This window comes from Erythrolamprus reginae, chromosome 1, assembly GCF_031021105.1.
Source record: "Erythrolamprus reginae isolate rEryReg1 chromosome 1, rEryReg1.hap1, whole genome shotgun sequence".
NCBI lineage: Eukaryota > Metazoa > Chordata > Lepidosauria > Squamata > Dipsadidae > Erythrolamprus > Erythrolamprus reginae.
Window position 1 is genome coordinate 420,579,697 of NC_091950.1, and position 14,314 is coordinate 420,594,010.

Genomic DNA, 14,314 nt, shown 5'->3' on the forward strand with positions numbered 1-14,314 from the left:
GGTTCTCCTCCTACCTCTCTGGCCGGTCGCAGTCGGTGTTAGTGGGGGGTCAGAGGTCGACTCCGAGGTCTCTCCCTTGTGGGGTGCCTCAGGGGTCGGTCCTCTCCCCCTTGCTATTTAACATCTACATGAAACCGCTGGGTGAGATCATCCAAGGACATGGGGTGAGGTATCATCAATATGCCGATGATACCCAGCTTTACATCTCCACCCCATGCCCAGTCAACGAAGCGGCGGAAGTGATGTGCCGGTGCCTGGAGGCTGTTGGGGCCTGGATGGGTGTCAACAGACTCAAACTCAACCCGGATAAGACGGAGTGGCTGTGGGTTTTGCCTCCCAAGGACAATCCCATCTGTCCGTCCATTACCCTGGGGGGGGAATCATTGACCCCCTCAGAGAGGGTCCGCAACTTGGGCGTCCTCCTCGATCCACAGCTGACATTAGAGAACCATCTTTCGGCTGTGGCGAGGGGGGCGTTTGCCCAGGTTCGCCTGGTGCACCAGTTGCGGCCCTATCTGGACCGGGACTCATTGCTCACAGTCACTCATGCCCTCATCACCTCGAGGTTCGACTACTGTAATGCTCTCTACATGGGGCTACCTTTGAAAAGTGTTCGGAAACTTCAGATCGTGCAGAATGCAGCTGCGAGAGCAGTCATGGGCTTACCCAGGTATGCCCATGTTTCACCATCACTCCGCAGTCTGCATTGGTTGCCGATCAGTTTCCGGTCACAATTCAAAGTGTTGGTTATGACCTTTAAAGCCCTTCATGGCACTGGACCAGAATATCTCCAAGACCGCCTTCTGCCGCACGAATCCCAGCGACCGATTAGGTCCCACAGAGTGGGCCTCCTCCGGGTCCCGTCAACTAAACAATGCCGGTTGGCGGGCCCCAGGGGGAGAGCCTTCTCTGTGGCGGCACCGGCCCTCTGGAACCAACTCCCCCCGGAGATCAGAACTGCCCCTACTCTTCCTGCCTTCCGTAAACTCCTTAAAACCCACCTTTGCCGTCGGGCATGGGGAAACTAAACATCTCCCCCTGGGCACGTTGAAGTTATATATGGTATGCCTGTATGTGTGTATGTTAGTATTGGGGATTTTCTTAAACTTATAATATTTTAATTAATTGGATTGTATTGGATTGTTTTTCACTTGTTGTGAGCCGCCCCGAGTCTTCGGAGAGGGGCGGCATACAAATCCAAATAATAAATAAATAATAAATAAATTTATCTACCACGTCTGCTGGAAGTTTGTTCCAAGGATCTACTACTCTTTCAGTAAAATAATATTTTCTCATGTTGCTTTTGATCTTTCCCCCAACTAACTTCAGATTGTGTCCCCTTGTTCTTGTGTTCACTTTCCTATTAAAAACACTTCCCTCCTGGACCTTATTTAACCCTTTAATATATTTAAATGTTTCGATCATGTCCCCCCTTTTCCTTCTGTCCTCCAGACTATACAGATGGAGTTCATGAAGTCTTTCCTGATACGTTTTATGCTTAAGACCTTCCACCATTCTTGTAGCCCGTCTTTGGACCCGTTCAATTTTGTCAATATCTTTTTGTAGGTGAGGTCTCCAGAACTGAACACAGTATTCCAAATGTGGTCTCACCAGCACTCTATATAGTGGGATCATAATCTCCCTCTTCCTGCTTGTTATACCTCTAGCTATGCAGCCAAGCATCCTACTTGCTTTCCCTACCGCCTGACAAATATTAGATTTGTTATTGTACATTGTTTTTATTATTGCTGTGAGCCGCCCCGAGTCTACAGAGAGGGGCGGGATACAAATATAATTAATAATAATAATAATAATAATAATAATAACAACATTCCTAAAAAAGTCTGGAAAAAGACAGCCCAGCTCAGAGAGCACCAGGCACCCCACAGTTCAATCCTGGGCTGCAAATATTCTCTTGCTGAAAGTTGACGGGATGTTACTTAACACTGGCATGTATAACAGTGCAAACTAGCAATTTATTGGAACAAACTCAACAGAAAGGGTTTGTGCGTGGGGGAGTGTTGAATTAAATGTAAAGAACAAATATGCTTGTTCAGAAATTCAGGAATCGGAGCATGGAAATCCTGCATGAAATATGCGACTAAGAATATTTTTATTTGTTTGTTTATTAAATTTATTTACCACCTACCTCACCACAAGGTGACTCTGGGTGTCTTACATTATTAAAGAATATTATCTCTAAGAATGCAGAGAGAAACAAAAAACGGATAGGATTATGAGAGTTTATTGCTGACCATTTGGACAGGCAGAAGATAAAGATGGGTTCATGAGGTCATAAGAACATAATTAGGGCCCATTTAGTCCAGGGGTCTGTTCTCACAGTAGTCGACCAAGCATACAAGGAAGCTTACTAGCCTTCCAGCAGATGGCCTTGAGTGGCTGTCACATGGCCACCAAGGTTAATAGCCATTGATCTATTTGCATTAGATGACCAGTCTTTCAAAGAGGCATGCAATATTGATAATGGAACATTTCAATTATCCTGACATCTGCTGGGAATCTGCCAAAGAGTCAAAGGTCAAACAAATTCTCGCTCTCTCTTGCCGACTTCATTTCTCGGAAGGTATTTTTTTAAAAAAAAGAACAACGGGATCTGCCACCATGGACCTAATTCTTACCATCAGAGATTAATTGTTTAAAGAAGTGAAAATGACAAGGTACCTTGGGGGAAAGTGAACATGTTAGCCTTGAATTAATAGTATCTGGAGAAAAGAGAAATGAGAAGGAGAGCAGATTTTGATGGACTCTGAGGAAGGAAAGGTCAGTTCCCATGGCCCTGAAATCCCAATGAGGGATTGTGCAGGAAGGGTAAGAAATCCTGCAAAATGACGTACTGGAAGTACAATCGCCAACAATCCCCTCAAGAAAGACAAAAGAGAAAGTAAAAGAGGCCAATGTGCAGAATTCTCTAAAATGATGAAGAGTAAAAGAATCATATATAGGAAATGGACAGAGAGGAATATAAAAAATAGAAAGTTACCTCCAGAAATTGTAGGGTCTGTCAGAAAAGGAAGAACCTGGAGTGGGGTAAACCTTTCAAAACATACCACAAATGATGATGGACGTGAACAGAACTAGCGGACGTGATGTGCTGGTGCCTGGAAGCTGTGAAGGTCTGGATGGGTGTCAACAAGCTCAGATTTAACCCAGACAAGACCTAGTGGCTGTGGGTGCTGCCTCCTAAAGACTGTATTGACTGTCCATCCTTGGCTCGGGGGGGGGGGGGGGAGAAATTGTCCCCCTCAGAACGGGTCCGCAATTTGGGTGCCCTCCTAGACCCATAGCTAAGATTAGACTAACATCTAACAGCTGTGGCTAGGGGCACTTTGCACTGATTTGTCTGGTGCACATACTGCGACCCTTCTTGGATCAGGAGACTCTCCTCACAGTCACTCATGCCCTCATCACTTCATGGCTTGATTATTGCAATGCACTCTACATGGGGCTACCCCTGAAGAGTGTTCAGAGACTACAATTGGTCCACAATGCAGCCGTGCAAGTGATTGTAGGTGCACCTAGGTGCACTCACATTACATAAATCCTCTGTGAGCTGCACTGGCTCCCTATTGGTCTCCGGACTCAATGCAAGGTGTTGGTTATTACCTTTAAACCCCTACATGGCTCAAGGCGAAGTTATCTTCGAGACCGCCTTCTACCTCATAGTTCCCAGTGACCGGTAAGATCTCACAGAGTTTGTCTTCTCCAGGTCCTGTCAGCTAAACAGTGTCAGCTAGCGGGCTCGCGGGGAAGGGCCTTCTCTGTGGCTACCCTGGTTCTCTGGAACCAACTACCCCCTGAGATCTGAACTGCCCTCACTTTAATGGTCTTCCAGAAAGCATTGAAGACCTGGCTTTTCCCGCAGGCTTGCGGCCGTTGATCTCATAATTTGCGAGGTCCGGCCTGAATGATATGTATGTACCGGTATGTGATTTTTTAAACTGTTTTTTAATCTTTTATGATGTTTTAAAATGTATTTTCTATATCCTGTTGTAAGCTGAACAGTCCTTCAGGAGTTGGGCGGCATATAAATACAATATATTAAATTAAATTATAGGAAAAGTAAAGAGAATGTATGTCTTCTGAAAGGACAAAGTGGCAATACAGTACAAGTAGTCCTCAATTTACTTTTTTTTTTTTTAGTGACCGTTCAAAGTTACAATGGCCTTTAAAGAGACTTATGATTGTTCTCCACACATATGACCATTCCTATGGTCAAAATTCAGGTGCTTGGCAACTAGCATGCATTATGCTGTATCCTGAGGCCATGTGATCATCTGACAAATAAAGGTCAATGGGGAAGCGAGATTCAATTCACAAATGCAATGATTCGCTTAACAACTATGGCCATAAAAAGGAGCAAGCTCACCTAACAACTGTCTTGCTTAGCAACAAAAATGTTGGGCTTAAATTCTGTTTTTAAGTGAGGCCTGTAAAGGCAGAGCTCCAAAGGTTTTGATTTTGTATCTGGCTTCTCTCGGAATAGAAAAAAAATTCCTTAACTGATTATTATGCTATATTTAATTTTATGAACAGGAGGAAAAACCTTTGCCTGGGGAAGATGAGCTCTTCCTGTGGTGTCCTGGGTATTCATTATACTATCCTGGTGTCAAAAGGCTCTATGTAGGGTATTCAAGAACTTTAAATATGATGGTTTGATTAAGCTAAGCCAAAGCCAAACAAAACACAGGTTCAACCAAGTGTGGAAATCCAGCCATTATATCCGTAATATATGATTACATCTTTTTTAAGATAGATGCCAGTATTATAATCTACCTTAAAGCAGCACTCTGGCTGAAATGAATTTGCCGAAAGCCAGTCAGTAAATCAGGATGAAAAGCTGATCAAGAGATTTTTTTTAGACTGCAGGAGCTCACTGACAGAAATGCTAGTAGTACATATGCTAAGAGCGTTAAGCAGCTGTCCTTTAAGGTCAGACTGTTGCTATCTATCCAGTTATGATTATAAGTCTTTCCCACTTATTTGTTCCGGCCCATGATAGCTATCCATCTTCTTTATTAAATTTTCATCCCACCTTTGTTATCTTTATAAATAACTCAAAGGAGTGAAAATACTTAAAATAACATTTCTTCCTTCTACTTACCACACAAAAACAACCCTGTGAAGTGGGTTGGGCTGAGAGAGGGAGACTAGCCCAAAGTCACCCAGCTGGCTTTCATACCTAAGGCAGGACTAGAACTCACTCACTCCGGGTGTCTGGCTCAAATTCTCACAGCCAGTTTGTCTTATCTAAGACGTCAGAGTCTTCTGAACTCAGTCTTCTGTTTCCTAGCCTGTTGGCTTAATCACTAGAGCAGGAGTCTCCAAACTTGGCAATTTTAAGACATGTGGACTTCAACTCCCAGAATTCCTTAGCCAGCCATGCTAGGTGTGGAATTCTGGAATTGGAAATCTGTAAGTCTTAACATTGCCAAATTTAGAGACCTATGCACTGCTGGACCAACCTCTCAAATAGAAAACATGGAGTTGTAAATTCAATTCATCTACCATCCCATGGTATCAACTTAAAGAGCTGTGGTGACTCAGTGGTTAGAATGCAGTATTGCAGGCTAGCTCTGACCATTGCCAGGAGTTCAAATCTCACCAGCTCAAGGTTGACTCAGCTTTCCATCCTTCTGAGGTTGATAAAATGAGGACCCAGACTGTTGGGGGAAATATGCTGACTCTGCAAACTGCCCAGAGTGCTAGAAAGCACTATGACGCTGTATATACTATATGTTTTTGGACTATAAGGTACACCTAAATTTACAGGAGGAAAACAAGGGGAAAAATACTTTTTGCCCTCCGTGTATCGCATTTTTGCCCTCCCCGGCACCAGAAGCACTCTTCAGTGTTTCATATGTCCTGTTTTCACCAAAAGCAGGCCTGTTTTTGTCAAAAATGTGCCCATTTTTGGCCTGCAGTGCTTCTGGGAGCTGGGGAGGGCAAAAATGCGACACACGGAGAGTTCGGGAGCCCAAAAACAGGCCTGTATTCTGTCTATAAGATGCACCTAAATTTTCACCCACTTTTTTGGGGAGGGGGGAGAGTGCATCTTAAACTCTAAAAAATACGGTAAGTCTAACAATTAATAAAGTGATGAAAAGGGGGAAATTGCAGCAATGTGAACTTTAATGTTGTGTTTTACCACAATTGTGTTTTCCCGACACCTGGCACTCCGCAGATCTCTGTAATTTTGGTGAGCTGCACACCTCCACCAAGGATGTCATCCAATGCAGAGCAAAAGGTGACGATGAATCCTTGAGTCTGCTCTTTTTCCAACAGTTCCAGGGCTGTACTCTTCTTAACAGTTTCTGCTTCTTCAGAAGGCTTTGCTCCATCATTTTGCTGTTCCCGTTTGATCACCTTTAAAATTTCTAGAGCATCCTCTTTAGAAATGCCAATCTCTGAAATATCAAAACACAGACTATGTTAATATAATTAAAAAGGGACACAAGTAGTTAACTAATAGCTATTTAAAAAATATCCTTCTTTGGGGAATACCCAAAAGTACAGTGATGGTGAAGCTTTTTTTGGCTCGCATGCCAAAATGGTGTGCACGTGCATGCTAGCGTGTGTGCACGTGCCCAAACCCATGTCTCCCCACGCATGCACACAACACACACACGTGCTACACCCTGCACACATATGTCCACAGGCATCACTGAAACCTCCAGACTCCTGAAGCCTGCGATGGTGAAAAAAGGCCAAACAGGCCAACTGGAAATTCAGAAATGAACTTCTGGTTGGCCCATTGGCCTGTTTTTCACCATCCTAGACTTCAGGAGGCTTCAGGGGAAAAATGCCCCCAAAACAAGTTCGTTTTTCTGAACTTCTGGTTGGCCGGTTGGGCTGTTTATCGCGCTTTGAAGCCTGAAGGTGAAAACGGCCTTCCACAAGGCCAAAAATCAGCTAGAGTTGACATAAGGCAATGCCTTGTGTGCCCTCCGATATGGCTCCGCATGCCATCTGTGACACGCATGCCATAGGTTCACCATCATGGTTCTAGTAGTTGAAACTTTTAACAAGATTTTTTTCTACTGCTGCTGCTGCTGGGCACTTACTTTTAAATTAGAAACATAGAAGATTGACGGCAGAAAAAGACCTCCTGGTGCATCTAGTCTGCCCTTATACTATTTCCTATATTTTATCTTAGGCTGGATATAGGTTTATCCCAGGCATGTTTAAATTCAGTTATTGTGGATTTACCAACTATGTCTGCTGGAAATTTTTTCCAAACATCTACTACTCTTTCAATTGCTAGAATTGTTTCAACCTGTTTGTTATAACTATACTTTTTATATATTGATAAACAAATTATAAAAGAGTAGGGCAGAGCATGAGTAAACAACTGCTTTCATAAAATTAATTGCCATACATTTTCATAGGGTTTTGATATATCTAAAAATCTCTTTTATTCCTCATTTTATTTATGCTGCTTTAAACCCACCTGTTTTTTTAATGAAAGCTAAAGCATGGCATGATAGCACCACCTTGTGGTTGACAAAGTGCATTCCTACTGTTGTCCACTAAAAAGTAAAACCCACTGGATTTATTCTCCAATTTATTTTGTCACCTTAGACATTAATGTATCTTTCATTACAATTTATAAAATGCCATAACACAAGATTCTTTGAACTCATCTTAGAATCATGTTAGGAATCCTTCAAGAGGTATGTTGCTTCAGATTCCTGTAGAACCCAGGGGGGAAAAATCTGTTTTAACACATGGCCAGATCCACAGTGGGAGTATCTGAAGTGCACTCGGTAACACACACATGCAGACACACACACACACACACACACACACACACACTATAACACACATTATATATGTGTGTGTGTGTGTTAGAACTGCAGAAAAAAACATTGGTGTATTGAAGGAACATCACAGCTCCTTATTTGCCTCTTGGCCCAACCCAGGGCCATTTCTATATCTATATCTGTCTGTCTGTCTGTCTATCTATCTATCTCACATATTTTTGCTGAATATTTAAAATTAAGTATATGTATATACGTGTATATATATATATATATATATATATATATATATATATATATATATATATATATAATGTTTTTTTGCTGAATAATATCTGTGTATGTCAGAAGGGTGGCATGGAAATCTAATAAAAAAACAAATGAACAAACAAACATACACACATACAATATTTATTAATCATATCAGTAGCGGGTTCCTACCGATATGGTCCACGCCATCGTACTGGTTGCGAAAATTGAGCTGTGTGCGTAGTTCCGCATCTCTGGCATGCGTGCGTGTCCAAGTGACATTTTGCTTCTATGCATGTGCAGAAAGCAAAATTTATTTTATTTATTATTTATTAAAATCTTGTGAGGGGGCACAGGCACGTGTGAAATTTTAGCAATTTTCTGCTTCTGTACATGCGTGAAAGCAAAAAACCTGCCGAAATCTCACAGGTGCGCATATCCCCTTGTGAAATTTTGCTTCCTGTACATGCGCAAAAGCAAAATCTCCCTTAGACGCACGCATGCGCACGCTGGAGACGCAGAGCTGATCGCGCAGCGCACCAGTAGCGGCGGGAGCAGCAACCCCGACCTGAGTCGTACATACTGTATATATATTGCCCATCTCACTATTGTACAATATACAGTGGTAGCTCTGACCAGGTTCTTAAGTAGAAAAGTTTGTAAGAAGCAATTTTTCCCATAAGAATCAATGTAAAGGCAAATAATGTGTGTGATTGGGGAAACCACAGGGAGGGTGGAGGCCCTGTTTCCTCCCTGAGAGGGAGGGGGAGATGCTCTGACCCTTCCTTCCTTTTCTCCTCCAGGAGTGGTTACAGTTTCGGAAGCTCGGGTTCATAAGTGGAAAGTGGTTCCTGAGAAGAGGCAAAAAAATCTTGAACACCTTATCTAGAAAAGTTCTTAAGTAGAGGCATTCTTAGGTAGAGGTACCACTGTACAACATGAACACACACACACACACAATGTTCTACTTATAGGGAATACATGTAAAAGAATTTTAGGGAGAGAGAATGTTATATAAAGTTATCCATGTTCAACTGTGTAGTTATTGTTTCTAATACCACCCGGGATATATTTTTAACGAGCCACTTTGTAGGGAGATGGGTGGCACCGAAATTTAATAAAGTAAATAGATGGAGCCGTAATTTGAGTCTGAACAATCAAACACGCATCATTTTAAGGGGCTCCAAAAATTTCTCCCCTTCTACCACATAAAAGTCTGGTTGACAAGGAATGGGATTGTTAAATCCTCTCAGGAAAAAAGGCGTTTGGTTTATGGGAGACCCAGGAACTCATCCGAGTTCAAAAACCTTCCCCGAAAAAAGACAGAAAGATCCCAAACGGTAGAGGATAAGACGACACCCCCGCCCCCTGTGGAAATTAAGGCGGACGTGAGGAAAGATCCGAAGAACAAAGCTCAGTTTGACCCAAGTTGACGATTTTTCTTTTTGGCGGGAAACCGGTTTTCCCTCAGCCCGCCGCGTTACCTTTGCTCAGCTGGCAAGGCCCGACTTCCAGCACCTCTTGGGCTGTCTGGAAACCGGCGGCCGTTAGCTTCGCCCGCCAAGCCGGCGGTAAGGGGAAGGTGCCCAAATCCCTGAGCTCCATGAAGGAAAAGAACGGGCATCGTCCATACTTCGCTGCCTTCCTTGAAGCGCTGGACTTCAAGTCCCAGAAACCTCCCGGATAGTGCGCCTGCGCCGAAGAAATAACTCAGGGGGCGGGGTTGGAATCCAGCCACTCCCGGGGACGGAGGGTTTTTCCCGCTTGGGCCCGATGAAATGAGCATGCGCCGGCTTGGTAGGATTCTGGAAGTTGTAGTTCCAACCCCTTGCGGAGGGAGACAGCTTCTCGACATGCTCAACTCGAGCAGGTGACCGCTGGAGAGGATTCTGGGAGTTGAAGTCCAGAAACTTGCGGATAACACATTGTGCGCATGTACCCCGAATAAGATTCTGGGACTTGAAGTCCAACTATGGGGAGGCTCATCAGTCATTTAGTGACAGACGTTAGCAATGGCACTGAAGAAAGTGAGTGACCCAAAAATCCAGAGGCTTTCCAACTGGCAGTAGTGATGATGTTGCACAAGTCACATGATCACCTTTTGCAGATTCTGAAAAGTATAAGTCAATCAGCTTAGAAATATTAAGATGTGGAAAATATAAAAATCAATAAAAATATATATTTTAAAGTCAACGGAGAAGCCAGCTTCACTTAACCACTCTACTAGTCAGACTCCGTTGTTACAGCCTCAAACCCTTCCAACTCTAATAAATAAAAATAAATAAATAGAATAGAATTCTTTATAGAATAGAATTCTTTATTGGCAAATGTAATTGGACACACAAAGAATTGGTCTTTGGTGCAGATGCTCTCAGTGTACATAAAAGAAAAGAGACATTTGTCAAGAATCGTGAGGTAAAAAACACTTAATGATTGTCATAGGGTTAAAATAAGCAATGAAAAAACAATCAATCTTAATAAGAATCTTAAGGATACAAGCAACAATTTACAGTCATATGGAAGGAAATGGATGACAGGAACGATGAGAAAAAACTAGTAGTGCAGTAAATAGTTTATCAATGTTGAGGGAATTATTTGTTTAGCAGAGTGATGGCGTTCAGGGGAAAATAAATAAATAAATAAATTAATTAATAATAATAATAATAATAATAATAATAATAATAATAATAATTTAAAGCCCTACATGGCATTGGACCAGATTACCTCCGGAACTGCCTGCTACCGCATGAATCCCAGCGACCGATAAGGTCCCACAGAGTTGGCCTTCTCCGGGTCCCGTCGACTAAACAATGTCGTTTGGCAGGCCCCAGGGGAAGAGCCTTCTCTGTGGTGGCCCGGGCCCTCTGGAACCAACTCCCCCTGGAGATTAGAACTGCCCCCACCCTTCCTGTCTTTCGTAAACTACTCAAGACTCACTTATACTGCCAGGCATGGGGGAGTTGAGAAATTCCTTCCCCCTAGGCCATTACAAGTTATGCATGGTATGTTTGTGTGTATGTTTGGTTTTATAATAGGTGTTTTTAGTTGTTTTATTATTGGATTGTTACATGCTGTTTTTATCATTGTTGTTAGCCGCCCGGAGTCTACGGAGAGGGACGGCATACAAATCCAATAAATAAATAAATAAATAATAATTTATTAGATTTGTATGCCGCCACTCTTCGAAGACTTGGAGCGGCTCACAACAATAATAAACAATGTACAAATCCAATACTTAAAAATCATCTAAAACCCATATCATGAAAAAAAACATACAACTCAGTCATACCATTCATAAACCATAATAGCCTGGGGATCTCTCAATTAACCCATGCCTGGCCACATAGATGGGTCTTCAATAACTTACGAAAGGCAAGGAGGGTTGTGTCTAGTTGTTTTGGTGTGCAGTGCTTTATAGCAGTGTTTCTCAACCTTGGCCACTTGAGGATATCTGGACTTCAATTCCCAGAATTCCCCAGCCAGCATTTGCTGGCTGGAGAATTCTGGGAGTTGAAGTCAAAATATCTTCAAGTGGCCAAGGTTGAGAAACACTGCTTTATAGCGATGTTTTGCAGGTAGGTAAATAAATAAATGTATTTATTTATTAGATTTGTATGCCGCCCCTCTCGGGACGGCTCACAACAATAACAAGAACAATGTAAGAACAAATCTAATAATTTAAAAAACGTTAAAAACCCCATTATTAAAAGCAAACATACACACAAACATACCATGTATAAACTGTATAGGTCCGGGGGAGATGTCTCAGTTCCCCCATGCCTGATGGCAGAGATGGGTCTTAAGAACTTTACGAAAGGCCAGGAGGGTTGGGGCAGTTCATTGTTTAGTCGACGGGACCCAGAGAAGGCCAACTCTGTGGGACCTAACCGGTCGCTGGGATTTGTGTGGCAGAAGGCGGTCCCGGAGGTATTCTGGTCCAATGCCATGAAGGGCTTTATAGGTCATAACCACTTTGAATTGTGACTGGAAATTAATCGGCAACCAATGCAGACTGCGGAGTGTTGGTGTAACATGGGCATACCTAGGGAAGCCCATGATTGCTCTCGCAGCTGCATTCTGCACAATCTGAAGTTTCCAAACACTCTTCAAAGGTTGCCCCATGTAGAGAGTGTTACAGTAGTCGAACCTCGAGGTGATGAGGGCATGAGTGACTGTGAGCAGTGACTCCCGGTCCAAATAGGGCCGCAACTGGTGTGCCAGGCGAACCTGGGCAAACGCCCCCCTCGCCACAGCTGAAAGATGTTTCCCTAATGTGAGCTGTGGATCAAGGAGGACGCCCAAGTTGCGGACCCTCTCTGAGGGGGTCAGTAATTCCCCCCCCCCAGGTGATGGACGGACAGATAGAATTGTCCTTATTTAACCCTATGTTAAAGGGTTAAATAAGGTTCAGGAGGGAAGTGTTTTTAATAGGAAAGTGGACACAAGAACAAGGGGACACAATCTGAAGTTAGTTGGGGGGAAAGATCAAAAGCAACGTGAGAAAATATTATTTTACTGAAAGAGTAGTAGATCCTTGGAACAAACTTCCAGCAGATGTGGTTGGTAAATCTACAGTAACTGAATTTAAACATGCCTGGGATAAACATATATTCATCCTAAGATAAAATACAAGAAATTGTATAAGGGCAGACTAGATGGACCATGAGGTCTTTTTCTTCTATGTTTCTATGTCTCCCTTGGTCCTTCTTTTCATTACCAGTGTTTCCCAACCTTGGCAACTTGAAGATATTTGGACTTCAACTCCCAGAATTCCCCAGCCAGTGAATGCTGGCTGGGGAATTCTGGGAGTTGAAGTCCAGATATCTTCAAGTTGCCAAGGTTGGGAAACACTGCACTAGACTACCCAGTTCCTGCAACCGTTTTCCAACCGTTTAAAGTTGCCAAGGTTGGAGACTTCCCGACCTAGGGAAGCCCCAGGGAGAGCCAGGCGGCAAAATCGAACAATTAAGAATAGAATAGAATTCTTTATTGGCCAAGCGTGATTGGACACACAAGGAATTTGTCTTTGGTGCAGATGCTCTCAGGGTACATAACGAATTAATAAAATGGTTTTTTTTTTAAAATCCCCCCAAATCGTGGGAAAATCGTGGGCTTCTTCGCGATGGCTAAATTGCAAAAATAAAATAAAAATCGCAATTGCTAAGTTTGCAAAAAAAAAAAAAAAAGCAAGCCAACGGCTTTCCCCGTGCAAATGCAACCCGTAGCGTGTCCCAGGGGTGCAAATCTTTGCACACCCCCCCCCCCCCCGACGGAGGGGTTGCAGGCGGTGGCTGCAGCGGCGCGCATGGGATCGCGCCCCGGTTTACCGCCGCTCCTTCCCGCCTTCCTCCGGGGAGAGAACGCGGTGACGGCATCCGCCGGCCTCAACTGAATTCCTCGGCAGTTGAAAAAGCAAAAGTCGGCCGCCGAGGTGCGTCGGGCCACCCGGACAAGGGAGGCGCAGGGCGAACGGGGAGGGTTTCTTTTTGCGGGAAAGGGGGGCGCGGGACGGGGGTTGCAAAGAGAGATCAGATCTAAGGAGATCTGTAAGATCTATTTTGGATGGGGGGGATAGGAGAGAAATCGGGAGGATTTCCAGCCCCCCCCCAAGCTTTTAACCGAAGCCAGAGAAGTGAACACCCCCAGAGAAGAAAATTCCGAAATTATGAAATTGGGGTGGGTGGGTGACAATCCCTAGTGAGCTAAATAGGAATTTTTACCTTTTTCCTTACCGGCGCAATAATTAATAATAATAATAATAATAATAATAATAATAATAATAATAATAATAATAATAATAAATAATTTATTAGATTTGTATGCCGCTCCTCTCCGCAGACGTGGGGCGGCTCTGAACCTAGTCATTTTGGATAATGAGATAGGTGGATATAAATGGGATTTCATTGATTGATTGGTTGAGGGGGGGGGGATAGAAAGAGAGGGGGGGATAGATGTGACATGTGGATGGATAGAGGTATGGAGAGATGGATAGAGAGATGTGGCTGATAGAAGAAGATAGGCACAGACAGATGGAGAGATGGGGGCGAATAGATATGGAGAAATGGATACCTACGTGGATGGATAAATTAATAAAATAGCTATGGAGCAATAGAGATAAGTGGATAGATAGAAAGATGGATGGATAGATTAATAAGATAGATATGGAGAAAAGAGATGTGGATAGAGAGAAAGTTGGGTGGGTGGATGAATGGATAGATAAGATATGGAGAAATAGATACGTGGATAGATAAAAAGATGGATGGATGGATAAATTACTAAAATTACTA

The 14,314-nt window shown here is 43.2% G+C and overlaps 2 protein-coding genes across 2 annotated transcripts in view; one reads left to right on the forward strand and one right to left on the reverse strand.

Annotated features, from left to right (window-relative positions):
• RAD51C (RAD51 paralog C) overlaps positions 1-9,711 on the reverse strand; it is a 74,550-nt gene extending 64,839 nt beyond the window's left edge. Inside the window, exons 1-2 of the mRNA XM_070742689.1 lie at positions 9,512-9,711; positions 6,167-6,425 (exon numbers count right to left, since the gene is read on the reverse strand). Of these exons, the coding sequence (XP_070598790.1) occupies positions 6,167-6,425; positions 9,512-9,632 (380 nt within the window). The 5' untranslated portion in view covers positions 9,633-9,711. The remainder of the gene's footprint in view (positions 1-6,166; positions 6,426-9,511) is intronic.
• Positions 9,712-13,389: 3,678 nt separating this feature from the next.
• Positions 13,390-14,314, forward strand: part of TEX14 (testis expressed 14, intercellular bridge forming factor) — a 125,353-nt gene continuing 124,428 nt past the window's right edge. Inside the window, exon 1 of the mRNA XM_070735410.1 lies at positions 13,390-13,458. The gene's annotated coding sequence lies outside the window, so the exon portion shown is untranslated. The remainder of the gene's footprint in view (positions 13,459-14,314) is intronic.